Below are 19,187 nucleotides of genomic sequence, written 5' to 3'. Positions count from 1 at the left end.
TGGGTGCGGTTGGGGCTTCGCGGGGCTGCGTCCGGCCGCGGACCTGGGCTGCGGGGTGGGAGTGAGCGGGCATCTCGCGTTTCAGCGGGGCCGGAGCCGTCTTCGGGGTTTCAGGGAGCCACGTGGTGTGGTGACCCCAAAGCCCCGCTGACGTTGGCCGCGTCCGACATCCGCGCGCCCGAAGGCCGGCACCGCAGTCAGCCGCCGGCCGGGGCCCCTTCCCCGCTTCCAGGCGAGCGCGGCCTGTGGGTCACTACGGGTCACTGCGGGTCACTGCGCCCCGGCTCGCAGGTCCGGAGTCCGGTTGTGGCCCACTTCGCGCTCCTTCCGCCCGCCCGGCTGTCCGCACCTGTCCCCGGGGGCGCGACGCGGCGGTGACGCGCTGTGCAAATGTCCCAGCCTGCGCTTCTCGGCTGACCATGCATCTGGGGTCGGTTTGGGATCCGACTTGGGATCCAGCTCAAGGTGGCTCGTTTCTGCCTGCGGTTACCCTGTTTCCGGCTGTTTGTTCCAGCACTGACCCCTCCCTGCTGGGCGGCCTTTGTGCCTCTGTTAAAATGCCCGGTCCTGTGTGTGCGCGTGCGCTCTGTTTCATCGGTCTGTTTGCTTGTCCTTTAAAGGATTTTACTCATTTATTTAGGGAGTGGGGGGAGGGAGGGGGAGGGAGGGAGAGAATCCTATGCAGACCCCCACTGAGCACGGAGCTGGACCAGGGCCTCCTTCTCCCCAGCCTGAGACCATGACCTGAGCAGAAATCAACAGTCAGGCGCTTAGTCGACTGAGCCACCCGAGCACACTCCTATCTGCTCCTTTTTACGCCAATTTTCCAAGCGGTCTTCCTTGCTGTAGCTTTGTGGTTCTTGAGTCAGGTAGTACCACCCTCCACTTTTTGTTCCTTCATAAAGTTCTTTTTCGTTATCCTAGATGCTGTGCACTTCCTCATGAGCGTTAGAACAGCTTGTCAGCTTCCAGCAAAAAAGCCTGGTGCGTTTTGTTTGGTATCCCACTGAATCCGGACATCAGTTTGAAAAAGTTGATACCTTGACTATCCAGAGTCCTTCAGTCCATGAACATGGTATACCTTCCCATTCACTTAGAACTGCTTTTGTTTCTTTCAGCCCTGTTTTGTGGTCTTGCGTCTCCCGTCATATTTATTTCTTGTAATTTCATGTTATGTTAATGGTATCTTTATTTCAGTTTCCGCTTGCTAAATGCTAATATATAGAAATAAAACTGATTTTTGTATACTGATCTTAACTTTGCTAAAATCGCTTATCTGTTCTAGTAACTTTTTTACAGATACCTGAGGATTTTCTGCATATACAATCGTGCTATCTGTAAATAAAAAGAGTGTTCTTTTTTTCCCAGACTGGATGACTTTTACTTCAATCTCTAATTTCTTTGGCTAGGGCCTCTAGTTCAATACTGAATGGGAAGACTGAGAGCATATCTCCTTGTTCATCCCAATCTTGGAGAGCGTCCAGTCTTTAAAAAATAATGTTAGTGGTCGATTTTCTTTTTCTTTTCTTTTCTTTTCTTTTTTTTTTCTTTTTTTTTTTTTTTTGGTAGCTGTTCTTATCAGTAAGAGGACATTTCCTTGTGAAAATAGAGGAAACCTCTTGCAATTGGAGTCAGGAAGCCCCAAAGAAGCACTGGTCCTTGCAGCCTGCATCGCCACCAGGGAGGAGAAGATAAGAGTTATCTTGAAGAAGGAGGACATTTTCCCCATAGGAATTTAATCTCCTGCTCTTAAAAAAAGGAAGGAAGACCCCTCGCTGCCCTAGCAATGACACACGAACTAACCACCACTTACCACCAATGAGGAAATGCCACAAACGTGAACTCTTGTTTTCTCCAATAAACTCTTCAAAACAGCCCTTCTCAACTTTCTCCTGAAACCAAATAAGAACTGACCTTCCCTTTGTCTCTTTGGAACTGCCTGTGGCTCACCTTAGTTTGCCTCGCTCCAGACTGCAATTCCTCTGCTATTCCTGAATAAACTCAGTTTGCTAGTAACATAGCTGGTCGTTTTATTTTTAAGGTTGATATCTCCTATTTCTAGTTTGCTGAGAGTTTTTTTAAATCAGGAAGTGTTTTGGATTTTGTCAAATGTCTTTTCACCCATTGAGAACTTTTTAAAAATTAATATATCCTTATGGAAGATTATATTAACTGATTGGCAAGTTTTGAATTAACCTTGTGTCCTTGGAATGAATCCCACTTGGTTATGCTGTATCATTTGTTATATGTTGATACATTATTTAAAGAGATAGAGCTACTGAGGTTATATTTTTTCCTTGACTGAATGTTGATAGTTCATCTCTCTCAAGGAATTGTCTGTTTCCACATAGATCAATGGAACAGAATAGAGAACCCAGAAATGGACCCTCCACTCTACGATCAACTAATCTTAGACAAAATAGGAAAGAATAGCCAATGGGAAAAAGACAGTCTCTCAACAAATGATGTTGGGAAAATTGGACAGCCACATACAGAAGAATGAAGTAACATTTTCTTATACCACACACAAAAATAAGCTCAAAAGGATGAAAGACCTAAATGTGAGACAGAGATCCATCAAAATCCTAGAGGAGAACACAGGCAGCGACCTCTGTGACCTCAGCCACGGCAACTTCTTGCTGGGCGTGCCTTCAAAGGCAAGGGACGCAAAGGCAAAAATGAACTATTGGGGCTTCATTAAGATAAAAAGCTTCTGCATAGCAAAGGAAACAGTTGACAAAGCCAAAGACAACCGACAGAAGGGGAGAAGATATTTGCAAATGACATATCAGATAAAGAGCTAGTATCCAAGATCTATAAAGAAGTTATCAAACTCGGGGCGCCTGGGTGGCTCAGTGGGTTAAAGCCTCTGCCTTCGGCTCAGGTCATGATCCCAGGGTCCTGGGATCAAGCCCCGCATCGGGCTCTCTGCTCAGTAGGGAACCTGTTTCCCTTCCTCTCTCTCTGCCTGCCTCTCTGCATACTTATGCTCTCTGTCTGTCAAATAAATAAATAAAATCTTAAAAAAAAAAAAGAAAAAAAGAAGTTATCAAACTTAAGACCAGTAATCCAGTGAAGAAATCAGCAGAATACATGAATAGAATTTTCTCCAAAGAAGACATCCAAATGGCCAACAGACACATGAGAAAGTGCTCCACATCATTTGGCATCAGGGAAATACAAATCAAAACCACAGTGAGATCCCACCTCACACCAGTCAGAATGGCTACAGTTAACAAGTCTGGAAATAACTGGTGTTGGTGAGGATGTGGAGAAAGGGGAGACCTTGTGCACTGTTGGTAGGAATGCAAGCTGGTGTGGCCACTCTGGAAAGCAGTGTGGAGGTTCCTCAGAAAGTTACAAATAGAGCTGTACTGCAACCCAGCAATTGCACTACTGGGTTTTTACCCTAAAGATACAAATATAGTGATCTGAAGGGGCACGTGCACCCGAATGTTTATAGCAGCAATGTCCACAATAGCCACACTGTGTATGTACACACACACACACACACACACACACACACACACACTGGAATATTACTCAGGCATCAGAAAGGATGAAATCTTGCCATTTGCAACAATGCAGATGGAACCGGAGGGTATTATGCCGAGTGAAATAAGTCAATCAGAGAAAGAAAATTATCATGTTGTCATTCGTACACGGCGTTAAAAATAACAAAGCAGAGGAGGAGAGGGGAAGGGAGGGAAACATAAAACAGGATGAAATCAGAGAGCGAGACAAACCATAAGAGACTCTTAACCATAGGAAATGAACTGAGGGTTGCTGGAGGGAAGGGGGTGGGGGGATGGAACTGGGGGACGGGCATTCAGGAGGGCACGTGATGGGACGAACACCGAGTGTCGCTTGCCGCTGGTGAATCCCTGACCTCCCCCTCTGAGACTAACAATACACTGTGTGTTAGTTAATTGAATTTAAATAAATTAAAAAAGAAATTGTCTCATTTAAATTGTTGAATTTATCAGTATAAAGTTATCCATAATGTCTGCCAGTTATCTTTCAATATGGAATGGGGAGTGATGTCAGTTCCTTCCCGACGTGGGTAATCTGCATGTTCTTTCTTCTGCTACTGATGACTCGGGATAGAAGTCTACCAATCTTACTCACATTTTCAAAGAGCCAGTTTTTGGTTCCATTGATTTCTTTATTGCCTTTCTCTTTTTATGTCCCAACTGATCTTTTGCTTACTTTGGGTTTAATTTTTTCCTCATTGTTTTGGTTTCTTAAGGTGAAAGCTGAGCTCACTGGTTTGACACTTTTCCTTCTTCTCTTGTACGGGCATTTTTGTGCTATAACTTTCCCTCCAAGTCCTGCTTTAGCTGCATCCCAGACATGCTTGATGAAATTCATCAAGTTTGCAATGCTTTCTAATTTACCTTTTGATTTCTTTTTTTGAGTCATGGGTTTAGAAGTGTTTTGTGTTGTTTCCAGATATTTGGGCATTTTCCAGAGCTCTTCCTGGTTTTGATGATTAATTTAAATTCCTTGTCAGAGAGCATACTCTGTATGCTTTGGGTCCTTTTAAACTTACGAACTCATTTCATGGCCCACAAAGTGACCTGTGTGAATAATTGTTATATGTGTACTTAAATGTGTTGTACGGTTGCTCCGTGGACTATTCTAGAAGCGTTGATGAGATTGAGACTGCTGATAGTGTGAGTCTAGAATTTTACATTTTTGCTGATCTTCTTGTTGCTCTATTAATTACTGAGAGAGGGTGTTGATGTCTCTGACTGCGATTGTAGACTTGTCTGCTGCTCCTGGCAATTCTATCAGCTTTTGCTTCCTGTATTTTGAAGTCCTTTATTCAGATTAATGTGTCTTCTTTATAAATTGGCCCTTTATCGTTATGAGATAACCCTCTTTACCCCCAGACAGTTTGCTTTGATGTCAGTTTTGTCTGATGCTAGCTTGGCCCGCTAGCCTCCTTGCGATTACGTCAGCTGGGTGTGCAATTCCTTCCTCACACTTGTGTCTTTATCAGGTATCCATAGCACCAGAGTATCTTCCTCCATATATTTATTAGCTACAAAGGGAAAAATAATAATTTTATAGTGGAGGGATGCCTGGGGGATCCAGTCAGTGAAACATCTGTCTTCAGCTCAGGTCGTGATCTCAGGGTCCTGGGATCGAGTCCCGCATCAGGCTCCCTGCTCCGTGGGGAGTCTGCTTCTCCCTCTGCCTGCTGCTCCTCCTGCTTGTGCCCTCTCTCTGTCTCTCTGACAAATAAATAAATAAAACATATAAGAAAAATAATAATTTTACTGTGGAGGAGCAAGCAGAAGCCACCCTCCCTGCGGGACGAAGGCAAATACCATCCGTAATAAGCAGTGAGTGTCCTTACCCTGTATGCCACGGGCCGAGACACACCCAGCAGCATTTCTGTGCCGTTCTTGCCGAAAATGCATAATCTCACTCCAGTGGTGAGAGCTCTTCAGACACACCCAAGCTGAGAGACATGTTACAAGGGACTGACGGGGGCAGTTCGGAGAAGGCCGGGTCGGTGCTGCAGGCTGGAGCCGACCGGGGAGAGAGCAGAGCTCACCGCGGGTGGGTCCCAGACAGACAAAGCCCGGGCACAGGGGCGGGCGGGGGTGGTTGTGGGATGAGACCCAGGCCATATCGTTTGCTGGTGGTGCGGTCCTGGCTGTGAGAACCCCCACTCTGGTCTTGGGCCGCAGCCAGCCTTCCTCTGCTCTGCCCGCTCTCCCCCTCCCCCTGCCTTCTTTTGGAGCAAGTGTTTTTTTTTTTTGTGATTGCACCTTCTGTGCTGAGTTGCCCCCCAGTGGTGACTCTTTACCGTGTGATTTCGGCGTCTGTCCCGCTGTGGCTGCTGACTGCAGTGGTCCTTGAGGACCACCCTGTGCCCGGGTGTACATCCTCAGGTGTAGGAATCGCATCACCCCTGACTCTGCTTTCGACAGCCAACTCTCTCTTTACAGATTAAAATAACACGCGCCTTGAAGCCGCGGCACGTCAGGATGTGACGAATCAAACAGAGGCCCAGAGGGAGCCCCCGGACTGAGGAATAGTTCAATGTTCAAAGTGACCAGACTCGGTGGGGTTGCTACCCCGAACCACAGCGCCGGTGCAGGGCAACCAAGGACGACGCGGAGCAGGAGGAGCGGATGCGCCAAGCTCCTGCTGAGCGGTTCTGCGTATGGAAAGCTCCACAGGGCAGTGACGGGATGGGGCGGGGGTGGGGGGGCACTGCGGGCGGCAGGCTGCGGAGCTGGTCTGAGCGCTGGCAGCTCGCAGACCACATTTGCCCCGATGACCAAGTGCGCTCTGCCTCAACAACATGAAATTGGAACGTGCCGCAAGGTTTGCCATTCTCGGGCGATTCCGCATTAACGGATGGACAGACAGATCGATTCACAGCGCTCTCGGAAAGCTGTGTGGTGAGTCGTCTCCCCGGTCACATGGCCGGTCTCACGGGGGCCTCTGGCCGCCGGCCAGGCCCAGGCCTAGGCCACAGAGCCCTGCGAGAGTCTGGCTCTCCGTCCACTCCAGACCTGTGCGCACAGAAACACCAGAAACCTTCTATGGCCCTGCTGGCCACGTGGTCTGCCCGCTGTAGCTGCCCTTCCGACTGTAATTGGGCTCTGGGATGATTACCTCACCCGTTTATCTGCCGGAACCCAGGCTCAGAGGCCCCAGGGGTGCAAGACAACGGCTCAGGCCGGCTAATTGCTTCCCCACCAGGAAGGTGGTTTTGCGAGGCGAGGTCCAAGCACATCTCTCTGGGGACCAGCACAGAGGGGCTGAGCCTATGGCATCCACAGGGGCAGGATGAAACCAGGCCTGTGAATAAAACATCTCGGCGAGGCCAACATGCTACCCTCCCCCAGGAAGACCGCCCCTCCTCGGGGTGTCTGGGCGGCCCTCGACGCCCTACTGTCCCCCCCTGCCTTCCTGGTGCACGGTCCGCCCTCTCCGCCCTGGCCTCCACACCGGCCCCGGGGGCCCCCATCTCCTGCCCAACCATGGGGACCCCCAGATGGAGCCCCACGCCCACGCAGGAGGGGCTGGAGCAGCACAGAGGGAGAGGACGGAGGCCGCTAATGGGAGCCAGAGGGGCAGGTCCGGGGACCCCACGGAAGAGGAGCCGCGGCAGAGGATGGATTGCCGACTGCTTTGTCGTCTTTTCCAAGAACAGACTGGTTACTGTAATCATCGTGGCGACTCCATTTTCCCTCCTCCGTACATCCTGACTTCCCCCGCCCTGCATTTATGTCGTAGCTGCTCTCCAGCTTCCTCAGTTAGAGGCTCGGATAATTCACTTTCGGTCTTTGATCTCCGAATAAGGGCATCTAAGGTCAGAGAGACTCTCCAGCCGCTCCCCACAGGCCGTGACATCACCCCACTCCCCCGCCCGCTGTCTTGCGTTGGTTCACTCCCTACTTAAGGGGCAGGTCGCAGGCAGGGAGGTGGCCGGCACGGTGGCCCCCTGGGCTTTCCCTGGACAACGCCCAGCTCACGGTCCTTGCTTGTCCTTCCCCGAGCAGCTGGGGTGGCCCTGGGACCGAGCGCTGACCAGAGCCTGAAGGACAGCGTCTCCTCTCCCGACAGGGGCACGGCCCTCCTCACTGTGCTCTTGCCGGGGAAACGGGACAGAAGCCCCTGCAGGGAGGATGGAGGGCAGAGGGCAGCGTCACCCAGCAGTGCCCTGCCCTGGATGCCACCTCCTGTCCCTCCGAGCTGGTCAGGGGACTGGTCACTCACCGTCCCAAGCACAGGCCCCGGGAACCACTGAATATAGTTTCTGTCCCTTCTGGCGTATGTTCTCGTTCTAACGTTACTGTTTTGTTTTGTTTTGTTTTAAGATTATATTTATTTATTTAGAGAGAGATCATAAATGGGAGGAGGGGGCAGAGGGAGAGGGAGAAGCAGGCTTCCGGCTGAGCAGGGAGCCCAGGGTGGGACTCGATCCCAGGACCCCGAGATCGCAGCCTGAGCCAAAAGCAGACGCTTCACCGACTGAGACCCCTGGCGCCGCCTCAAGTCACCGTCCCGTGCTATGGCCGGGGGTGTGGCTCCGTCCAGGGGTGGCCTTCGCAGAGCTGCTGAGATGTCCTCAATGCGGTGACACACGCTTGGTTTTTATGCCTGTCCCGTGTGTCTCCTCGGGGCCTCCGGTTCCCACTGCTGGGCGGATGCAGAATCAGACACACACGCGCATGAATGGTGCGTGTTTATGTGTGTGCCGTGTCTGTATGCATATGTCCCACGGAATTAATACGCGACTATAGATACATATTTCATTTTCTGTACACAGATACGTGGCACCTCACGTCTATAATTTACATGTAATGTCTGCGTACGTTGTGTATGTTTGTGTACGTCACGTGATGTGTACACGTGTATTTCTATATAAACACACGCATGTGTGAGGGTGCGCACACACAGAAGGACCTCGGTCTTACCGATTGTGTTATTCAAATTCTGCCGTTTTCCTTTTGTTCTTGATTCCCTGATTTCTGAGAAAATATCTCAAATATTACTGTGGATTTGCCAATTTCTCCTTGAGTTTCTATCAAGTTTGCCTTATATACTTAAAAAGCTGTGCTGTCGGGCGGGTGACGGTTCCTGAACGGGAGGCCCCGGAGGGAGCGGGCGTCTGTGCGTCCGGCAGGACTCTCCCCTCGCCTTTCTGCGGGAGAGCCTTTGCCCCGTGCGCCCTGTGTGAGTCATTAGCGCTCAGACGTCTGTCTTAGGTGATACGGAAAAACACACAGAAAACAAGACAAAGGAGTTGCGTTTTTTAACCTGATATGAAAATCACGATCTAAACGTGTCACAGTCCCTGCTGCTTCGAGCGTTTCCTTCCCCGTTTCACAGTAACCGTCCTCTACGGGTTACGGTGCTTCTCTGCACCTCGTCGTTCCCATTACCTCCTCCGGTGTGCACGGTTCTTCCCATCTCTGCCCCCTGCCGCGGCCACGAGCCCCACAGCCATCCTGTGGCCACACTTCTGTGAGCCCTGCCGGCCGCGTGGCAGGACCGTGGGCAGCATCTCCTTCCTCCTCCCGCGTGAGAGGAGACCTGGGCCCTGGGACCGCCGCCTGTCTCCTCCGCCAGCTCTGGGGAGACCAGCTAAGCCACACGATTTAACCGTGTCTTTTCTCAGCACAGACCTTGGTCTGTGCGCCCGCGCAGGTGTGTGTGCATGTGTGTTAAGTACCGAACGTTTGTCCCCCCAACCAAGTCCCCGTGTCAGAGCCCTAACTCCTGGTGTGGCTGCATCTGGAGGCCTCTAAGGGAGTAATGAAGTTAGACGGGGCGAAGGCGTGCAGCCCTGAGGTGGCAGGGAGAGGGCCCTCGTAAGAGACACAGGAGCCCTCACGCCCTCTCTGTGCAAACACCGAGCTCGGGCAGGCGAGCCGGGCGTGCGAGCCAGGAGGAGAGCCTGCGCCACAGCAGGCCCCACCCGCCCCTCGGTCCCCGTCCTCCGGCCTCTGGGACCGACTGGACGCGAACGCCCACGGCTCAGCCAGGCTAAGTCAGGGCTTGCTCTCCTGAAACGCATCTTAGAGAGTCTTTCGGAAAGGGCGCGTGGGTAACGCGTTTTTTGAGCCTTTACAATTCTAAAGTATCTTTATTGGGTGCAGCCAAGGTCCCCACACCTGAGCACCTGCGTGGGGGGAGCCGCGGAAAGGGCGCTGGGCGGTGGGTCTGAGAGGGAACGGCCAGTTCGGGCCTCAGGGGCCTGCAGGATGTCCCGGGGAGGAGCCCGAAGGAGATGCCGCTGGACACGCCCTCGGGCCCCGGGGGTGCTTGGCCGTGGCTTGGAAGAGGTGTCAGTGGCCCAGACTCAGCTCCCTGACCACTGTCTGTCTGAACTCGGTGTGTGGGAAGCACAGGAGACGCCGGCCCGGCCGGTTTGGGCAGCCCGTTTAATGCTGGTTTTACAATATTCCAGCCCTGGCCACTCCGGGTGGTTCACGCGCCACTGACACGGAGAAGGGGGATCCCACGCCATCGAGGCCCACTGCCTGCCCCTCCCTGGGCTCACGGGACAGGGGTGCTGTGCCTGGAGAGCCCCCTCCCGAGTCCCTGGCATTGGATCTCCAGAGAAGTGTGTGCTCGTGTGAGACCCGTCCCCTCGCGCACGGGCCCAGCCCCGACTGCTCGGGGCAGTGAACTGAGGCTGCGGGCGCCCCGACCCCAGAGCAGGCGAGGGTCCACGTAAGATCATGGTGGACACCATCTCCGGGGTATGGGTCCAAGGACAAGGCCACGGGGGAGCCCCAGCTGTCCAGGAAACGCAGGCCTTGGGCCCACACACGTTGGTAGTGGATGAGCTGCCCACGTCGTGGACGGGAGGGATCTCTCTGGCTGAGGGCCGAGGCTGCAGGGGCAGGGATGGCTGTGGGGTCCCAGGGGCCACGTCAACACTGGAGAATGGCCCTGTGACCCGAGCCAGCTGTCCCCTGCCTGGGCTCTCCTCTGGGGCGCCCTGACGCTCTCCACTTCACAGGCTCATCTGCCTGGAAGCTCAAGGTGGCCGTGAGAGGCGGCGGAGCCCACGCCACACCAGGCGGTGCCCGGGGTCCGGGGGTGACTGTGGCTCTGGCAGTTGGTAGTAGCCTGTGTCCGGGGAAGTGGACGACAAGCCTCGCCCTCCCCTGGCGGCGGGGCCCAGCTGGACTGCACGGGTCAATAGAAAGCCCCAAACAGAGCGGCCACCTTCTGGAGGATGGTCTTGTGGTTGGCATACAGCGGGATGCGCTTGTCCACGACCTGCCACTGGACGGACATCCCAGGGTCGCAGGTGTGCAGGTGCTGCAAGGGTGAACAGAGATCCTGACCCCCTGCTGAGCCGGCCCAGACACCCCAAACTTCAGCTGCAGGAGGACTGCGGGGACGCCGTGGCCCTGGGCCCGGCCCTGCTCTGGCCTGGCCATCGGCTGGCTCACGGTGCTCTCGTAGCGAAGCGGAGTGACAACAGAGCATGTGGCCTTGTTCCGGGTGTTCCGTCCTGCAAACGCAGCCCGGGGTCTGCTCCCTGGGCCTCCACGGTCCCAGCTCAGACTGATCTACATATGGGGGACCCTAACCCCATGAAGGCATGAGAATCCCGCCCCCTCCCAAGAGGTCCGGCTCTGACTCCGTCCTGGCCTCTCCTCTTGGAGCCCCTGCTCTCTGCAGCTCCCCTCTCTGGTCTTAGCCAGCTCTGGGCGCCTGGGAACCGCGGGCCCCCCAGAGCATGCTCACACCCCCCCACACTTCTTGGGAGCCCATGCCCAAGCCTCCTACAGAGTTCAGCCTCTTCAGATCCATGTCACTCTGGTCTGGGAAGTGGATGCTGAGGGCCACTGTCTCTATCCAGGCGTTGTCTGTGTTCCTTGGGTCGTCCACGTACCCCTTGTACACCTGGGGGGCAGCACGGGGGTGAGCACGGGGGTGAGCCGGTGGGGCCCTGAGCCCTACCCCAGCTTTTTCCCAGAGGGACCCGCGTGGTCCCTGTGCTCTGTCCAGGCCCTGGGACACTCTGGGCACCGCTCTCCGCTGCCCCAGCCACCCCCCTGCCCCCCGCCAGCTCTCTCCCTGCCAGGTGCAGCCTGCTCCCCAGCAAGGCCCCAGCATGCCTGGCCCACGGTGGGGCCCGCGCCTCACTCATCTCCCTCCTGGTCTCTGGCCTGACATCCGGACCGTCCTCTACTGTCCTTGGAGGGACTGAAACAGGACTGCCGACCTCAAAATCATGACGCTAAGTGAGAGAAGCCAGACGCGGCGTCCGAAGGCCGCGCACTGTGTGATTCCACTAACAACCAGGGCCCTGCGCAGGCAGACTGGCGCCAGGGTGGGGGAGGGGCAGGCGGTGAGTGCGGGGGTGGGGCGAGCACTTGGGCTGCTGGGAATGTTCTGGAACAGGCGGAGGTGGCGGTCACACACAGGGCACTCAAGGCCACTGACCTGCTCCCTTTGAAACGGTCCATTTTATGTTACGTGGATTTCAGCTCAGTCAATAAGCTAGTTGATCCTTCTTACAAAGTACAGAAAAGAGGCAGCGGGGTGGCCCCGGGATGGCCCTCGTGACAGGACTGGCTCCAGAGTCAAAGCTCTAAACCCCAGCTCTTGCCTATTTTGCCCTGAATGGGCCAGAAACAGGGCCGGGGACAGCTCGGAGGTCCACTGAGGACGCTTGAGGAATCCCGGTGCAAAGCCTCCCGGGGCCATGGGAAAGGGTGGGTGAATTTTAAATAAGGGCCTAAAAATAGGACCGTCGTGCATTAAGCAAAAATGTTACGGGGAAATGTGTGCGGTGTGGCTGCATTTCTGTCAAGCACGTGTGGGGTTCACGCAGAGACCGTGGGCCCGGAGGCCACACGGGCGGCCACAGAGGCCAACAGAGGGCCTGGCGCAGGGCTCTTGGCCCCATGGGTGGGAGTGAACGTGGGAGTGTGGCAGCACGCGCCGACTGCTTTCGGAATGACGAAAAGATTCAATGAGGATTGCGGGCCTGAGCAAGTTGCCTCCCGGGCCACAGTCTGGGAAGCCTGCAGGGGGCAGGGGGTGTCCCAGCACCCCCCTGCCCGGGGAGACACAGACCCTGCGGTGTCTCAGGGCAACAGTGAGTATGGGAGGGAGGGGCCGCCCCCTTGATTCAGAGAGAACAGGGACAGAGAAGGAAAGCAGGTGCCCAAGGCCCAGAGCCACGGCCAGCCCCGTCTCCTGCTCTCGGCCTTTCCTCCAGGAGCTGCAGGGAGTGCGTCGGGAGCAGGGTCCCCAGTGGGTCCTGCTCTCCCTGCCGGTCTCACCACCAGCACACCGTGGGAGGCCAGGACACACAGACGGGGTTGAAGCAGAAAGGCTGCCTTACCTCGGTGCCCTGAATCAGCAAGTTCTGGAAGGAAGACCAGAACTCCCTTCGGAGGACCTGCTTCAGCTTCCGGGGCAGTATCTCTCCCGGTTCTCGGGAGCCCTGAGCAGAGGAGGCACAGGCAGGTCTGCGAGGCTGTCCAGAGACCCACATCCACTGGCCACCTGCCCAGCGTGGGCCGCCGGCCAGCCCCCCAGAGCCACCGGCAGGGGAGTGTCTGTCAGCTCAGCTGTCTCGGGGCTGATGTGACATTGCCCAGAGCCCGCTGCCCGCGTCAGCCTGTGATGGAGCAGGGGTGCGTCAGGCCAAAGCCACAGCCTCTGAGGGGTGCCTGCAGGCACCGGGGCCTCTCTCGGGCCCCCATAAGGTAACCAGCGCCCTGCCTCCTCCACTGGGAGCTGCAGGCAAGCTGCTCGGAAGATGCCAGTTGGTAGGAACCGCACTGGGGCTGGGCCAGTGTCTTGCCCAGAGAGACCAAAATGCCCAGGAGGGAGGCTGAATCATGCTAGAGACGCCCTAGGGTGAGAGGGCCGGCCGTAAGCCACCCCCAATTCAGCATGGTGCTCCCTCTGTCGGGGGCACGGGGCTCCTTGCTACAGGGGCCAGAGCGGCCCAGACTCCTCGTCGCAGCCTGAAGACCGGCCATCCCCAGGAGAGGAGCAACGGCCCTGGACAGGTAGACCATGGATGCCCCGGGAACAGGCTCAAAGGAGAGGCCCCTGAACGGGGCTGCACCCCAGACGCTGTGTACCAGCTCAGAGCCTGGCGGCTGGCCTGGTCCTCCTGCTAGGATCCCAGAACAGGGCCGGGGGCCGGGGAGGGCAGCCTGATCTGGAAGTAAAACCCAAGCGGTTCAGCCCACGGTCTTCTGCACCCCAATTAGTTTTGTCCCCACAAGGTCTTGGGGTGCACTCCAGCCTTCACCCCTACGACCTGCCACTCCCCACCTCCCCACAGCCCTGCAACTGTCCTGTCCTTAGGGCTCAACTCAGTGCTGCACAGGACACAGGGGCCCGTGGAGACACCTATGGGAGGAGCCGTGTCTGCCCCCGTGGCTGTGAGCGCCACGAGCACGCCCAGCCCCGGCACGGACGCAGCCCCAGCCCTGAGCCTGCTGCTCAGACACAACGGGTATCAGTTAGGCTCTCACACACCAGTCTCTGAACCCGTTTTCACAACTACAAAAGGAGCCGACGGGAAGGGGACCTCCTCACAGTGCCCAGTCCCAGCCTGTCCTTCAGGAACAGGGACAGAGTCTAGAACCGTGGGGCAGTGACCGCGGGGGGAGGGGGCGGGTCTGCGGGTGGAATGGACCAACTCGGACGCTCGTGCCGGCTCACCCCTGGCAGGGCCCAGGACTCCGAGCGCGGGGGCCTCACAACCAGCACTTCCAGCATTTTCTTGATGCCCTTCCTGCAGATGGCTCCGTCCTGGTTCCGCCTCCACCTGCAGACGGGCCGCTCGTGGGGATCCTCTGACGTCAGCACACCCCCCGCACCGGGGAGGGAGGCCACGGGGTCCTGGCCCTGCCTCCTGCCCTCCCGGGGGCCGACCCTGTCTCCTTCCCCAGCAGCTGCTCCAGGTGAAGAATTGGGCTGGTGGCCGCTGGGGAGTGTCTCCCGCTTCACTGATCCTGGGAGGACTAGAATGGCCCCAGCTTTCAGGAAAATAGTTTTTTATCAAAAGCCTCCAAGAAACACGCGCCCTGGGCTCTGCTGTTGTTCCACCACTCGCTCTTTGGAAATGCTGGGTGGGATCAGACGTGTTTCCAGTCTGTCTGTGGGCCTGGGCCTGGGCCTTGGCGTTGCCCCTCCTCCCAGAGGCACGCCAAGGGACAGGGACCTGAAGGGAGACAGCCTCCGGGAGTGGGGACAGGCCTGGGTTTTTCCCAGGGACAGGGACATTCCCAGCCTGTGTCTCGGGTGTGCATGAGGGTCAGTGGCTGGGACAGACATGATAGGGGCCCATGGGGGGACTGGGTGGCCTCGTCGGTGGCACTTACCGCGTGATCACGGGCTGCAGCGTGTGGTTGGGTCCGAAGCGACAAAGGCTCCCTCGCCCGCGCAGTCCTGTGCGGCCCATGGGGTTCCTGGGGTGGACAGGGGTCGGTTAGATTGCCGCTTGCTCCGGGAGGACCAGGACGGGGCAGTGGGCAGAGGCCACTCGGGGGGTCGTGCGGCTCCCCCAGGATCCTCCCCAGTCCAGGATTTTCAGAGCCCCGGCAGCTCACCCCGGCGGGAGGCAGGGAAGGAGCCCGTGTGTGGAGGCGCTGATGGGACCCCAGATCTGCCAGCCCTTCCCCCAGCCTCCCCACCTAGGGCTGTCCACCTGGGGACAGATGTCCCTAAGGGACCCCGAGGGATGAGGCAGGAGCTTCAGGTCACCTTGGAGTTGGCTGGAAGAGGAACATCCAGCCCGGCCATGGAGAGTGGTGTCCGAGTGGCTGTCCCGCCCCCCGTGCCTAGCCCACCACGCCACGCCACACGTGTCTGCACCCGGAGGCCTCACATACGTGGGTCCTGCTGTGACGCACCAGCCTGCTCTCTTCCCGCGCCACAGCCCCGCGTGGCCTCCTGTCGCCGCAGGGGGGCCCGTCTCCCACCACCTCCCGACACGTGGCTCCTGTTCCAGGACGTTCCTGAAAGCCCTGCCCCCTGCCACCTCTCTGCAGCCACCCAGGCCCCGTCCGCTCCACGGGACTCACGTATCCCAGCCACTGCTGTTCCTCCACTAATTCTGACGGCTCCTTCCTCACCCCTGGGCCCTGGAGCGTCTCCTCCCCAGAGACCCTGCCCACAGGAGGCTCCTTCATCTCCAGGAGCCCAGGCTGACACAGGAGGTGATCCCAAGGACTGCCGGGCAGGTCACTGGTCACTCGACAGCTGGACGTGGAGCATACTTTGCACAGTGGGACACCGTGCCCGTCCCCACAGAGAACAGACGCTGGCAAACACAGCCATCCCTGGACTTGAACCCACTGCCCCTCAATGGCTCGCCTGTGCCCAGAACCCTCTCAGGGAAGCATGCTCTGCCCCAGAAACCCATGGAGATGGCAGGACAGTCACCCGCTTTCCAGGGAAGAGCAGAAGTCCCCGAGGCTACTCAGGGATGAAGGCAAAGTACCCAAGGCCGGCGGGGTAAGTCCCACGAGGGGCAGAGGGGGCCTCATCGAGGTGCTGAGGAAACGTTTTAGGTCAATGTGTCTTTTCTTCTGCATTCTGTTCATTTTTATCAGAAAAACGGCTAGTTTGCCAAGACAGGGCGGCTGAGCCCAGAAGCAAGCCCCCAAAGGCCCCCACAAGGGTCGGGGTGACGTGGGATGGTGGCGGCTGCACTCACAGAGGGAGCCCGTCCTGCACCACATAGAGCCCGTGGAAGCTCCGCCGGTCTGTGGGCCCGTCCACGGTGTTGTAGCTGATGCTGGCCAAGGCTTCCGGGGCACTGGGAGCAAGCGGAGAAGTCACAGCCCCAGGGAGACAGGGTGGCACCCGGACGGGGCCATCAGAGAGCATGCGGCCCCAGGTGCCCCCAGCCACACGCCTCCCTGCGTGTCCCAGCCCTTGAGGAGATCAGGGCACCTCGTCCAGGCCGGAAGCGGACCCTGCCCTGAGCCAGCTCTGGCAGCCACCTGGGAGCGCCAGGGGGTCCCTCACCCTCCCTCCTGCTTGGGGCGGAGGATTCGCACACTCACTTTCCCATGGGGTCCACCAAGCCGTTGTCCTTCCTGTCGTCCGTGTAAAAGGGCGGGTCGTAGATGAGAAACTCCATCTGCACAGACACAGGGGTGCCCCCCTCAGACTGTCACCCAGACCACGGCTAAGGCCCAGGCACCCGGATGACCAAGGGCCATCAGAGTGCTCGCAGCCAAGGCCACCGAGACTGTCCCCAAAGTGCACATGGTAGCTCTGAGCTCGGGCAGGCTGGGGAGGGGCGGCACCCCCCAACGGGGACGAGGCCGAGGGGGCAGCAAAAGCACTGCTGGTCTAGGGGAGCCCCCAGGATGGGGAGGGGGTCCAGGCTGGGCTCCAGGAATGAGGAGGGCTCCAGCTGACAGGGACTCGGGAGAAGGAATGGAAGCCACCGTTTGGAATGTTCTGGAAAGACCAGAGAGAAAGCCTGTGGGCCAGGGAGGCCACGCAGAGGCTGTCTCCCCTTCCTCTCCCTTCGATGCTTTCGCTCAGCTGTGGCACTCACAAAAGGGGCAGTGACCGCTCCCGGGGATGCTGGGGTCCAGGACGAGTGAGGTGGCTGGAGGCAGGGGGACAGTGTGCTCCCTGTTTGGGTCAGGTCCCGGCTCCACCACCTCTAGCCACGTGCACCTACGGGACTCAGTCTCTTCCTCTGCCCAGCACATCCCAGAGGCTGGAGTGGGCGAGTGGGTGAGGGCAGCCAGTGCCCGGCTGTGTCGGGGGGCTTGGGGCAGAACTGCTGCCCCAAACCCCGGGCGCCTCCTACCAGGGCTCACTTACCTCCCAGGGCACCTTCTCGTTGGGCACAGGGAAACGTGTGACATGGGAGTGAGGGTAAAGGAGGTGCCGGGCATTCACGTGGTGGCTGTCGCCCACATCCTCCGCCTTCTGCCTGCCGTCCAGTTCACTGTCCTGCCCCTCTGAGGCCTTCTGGGGTGCTAGGAACAGCCACAGGGAGCCGTGGGCAAAGCCGGACCCCGGCTCAGGCACCTGGCCCACAGGACAGGGGCGTCCTCTATGGCCCTTTCCCCAAAACTGGGCCTCCTCCACCTCCCCGAGTGCAGAGTGAAGCCTGCAGCCCAGGGCCCCAGGACGGTGGCTCTGGTAGGACTGAGATCTGGAGTCAGGCACTGTCCCCGCCCCCACCCCCCCACCCCCAACCAGCACCTGCCTCCTTGTGTGGCTGCCCCAGAGCCCGACCAGGGAAGCAGGACCAGCAATGCCCCAGAAGAGCTAGTCATGCCCATTTCTAGAAACACAGACTTTGCTTTCTGTACCCCAGCACCTCCTGGAGCTGCCCCTCCTCTGTGTCATGAGGCACACAGGAGGAGGTCAGGGACATGGGCCAGGCCTCCCCTCCGAGTCCCCCTTCCAGTCATGTTGGAAGCTCATCTGTGCTGGGCCCCTGCTTCCCGGGGCAGGCTATGCTCCTGCTACGTCCTTAGGGCTCAGGGATGGCTCCATCAGCTAACCCCCAGGGCCCGTGAGAGCCCCGCCTGCTGCCTCTCCTCCCCACAGACCCCCAGACTTAAAAGAACATAGGCCAGTAGAGACCAGCCACTGGCGTGGCCCCCCCACTCACCCAGGGTGGGGAGGCCCTCCTCTGAGCCAAAGCCACTGTCCCTCAGTGCCTTCATGACCCAGTGCAATGCTCTGGACGTCTGGGCCACCTGGAAAGCATACCCCAAGCGAGATGTGGTCAGCGCCTGCCCGTACAGCATACCTACCCCCCACCCCTCCCCCAAAACCACAAAGGCACTGCTGGAAGTGCCCCTCCTGTTGCAGTGGCCTCACCAGCATCCAAGCCCACCCTGCTTCCCTTGGTCACCAGCGGTGCCCACCAGGGAGACACAGTGGCCACTGGACCTGGACACACCAGAGGCCACCGAACCATTCTGAAGCCCCAGGAAGAGCTCTGAGCTGTCTTCTCAGGGAGAAGGTGGGGCACGATGACCCATGGAAGCTTCCCAGGGCTCCTGTTCCTCCCAGAGAAAAGAAACCTCTGGAAGCCAAACATACTCAACTACAGGCAAAGTAGGAGCCATGTGATGAACAGGGGCCAGGAGAACACAGCTCGGCGGGGCAGCAGCCACACTTGTGTTAGAGGGTGGCAGCAAGGCGAGGCCCCACAGGGGAGAAGGCAGTTTGTGTAGACCCCTACAGGCAGCGTTCCCCGGGTGGGGGCTGGCTGACGGCGGACACCCTGCCAGCACACGGGCCCGGGGACTTGCCCCCCAGACACAGCAGAGCTGAGAAGGCATGAGACTCCAGTGACAGCATAGGGGCGCAGGTGCTCCCTGCTGGGAGGCTGCTGTGGGCCGCAGGGGCTCTCGTAAGAAAGCACAGGTCCTCTGTGCCACCAGCAAGAGGTGCACAGAAGGGCAGGGACCCAACCCCCACCCAGCCCAGCCCTCCTTATCCTGGAGGCTGGAGGCCTCCCCAGCCACCAGCCCCAATACATCCCTTCGTTGCTGTGCTTATGAAACTACACCGTGATAGTGGACTTTTATGTCTGTGTCCCCAAGACTGGAAACCTCTAAGCAGGAGACAACGCCTGCCCGCCTTGACCTTCCTCGGCCAGCCCTGGATGTGGCACAGAGGAGGAGCACGAGAAACATGAAATGATGGATGGATGGACAAAAGGATGGATG

General features: G+C 57.7%; 1 protein-coding gene across 3 annotated transcripts in view; it reads right to left on the bottom strand.

The window, feature by feature from the left end:
* Nucleotides 1–9,899: 9,899 nt before the first annotated feature.
* The window catches only part of LOC111155711 (transient receptor potential cation channel subfamily M member 2), a 51,366-nt gene continuing 42,078 nt past the window's right edge, over nt 9,900–19,187 (bottom strand). For 2 of the 3 annotated variants that reach the window (XM_022516035.1, XM_022516036.1), the window contains 9 exons: nt 18,119–18,206; nt 17,317–17,474; nt 16,539–16,615; nt 16,187–16,288; nt 14,850–14,936; nt 14,188–14,293; nt 12,848–12,949; nt 11,281–11,397; nt 9,900–10,806 (listed from right to left, as the gene is read on the bottom strand). In XM_022516035.1, the coding sequence (XP_022371743.1) occupies nt 10,681–10,806; nt 11,281–11,397; nt 12,848–12,949; nt 14,188–14,293; nt 14,850–14,936; nt 16,187–16,288; nt 16,539–16,615; nt 17,317–17,474; nt 18,119–18,206 (963 nt within the window). In that variant the 3' untranslated portion in view covers nt 9,900–10,680. The remainder of the gene's footprint in view (nt 10,807–11,280; nt 11,398–12,847; nt 12,950–14,187; nt 14,294–14,849; nt 14,937–16,186; nt 16,289–16,538; nt 16,616–17,316; nt 17,475–18,118; nt 18,207–19,187) is intronic. The other variant, XM_022516037.1, reaches the window with a different exon arrangement.

Source organism: Enhydra lutris, unplaced genomic scaffold (assembly GCF_002288905.1).
Source record: "Enhydra lutris kenyoni isolate GAN:26980312 unplaced genomic scaffold, ASM228890v2 scaffoldscaffold43, whole genome shotgun sequence".
Lineage (NCBI taxonomy): Eukaryota > Metazoa > Chordata > Mammalia > Carnivora > Mustelidae > Enhydra > Enhydra lutris.
Note: the sequence above shows the minus strand (reverse complement) of the source record. Positions and strands in the feature narration are given on the sequence as shown.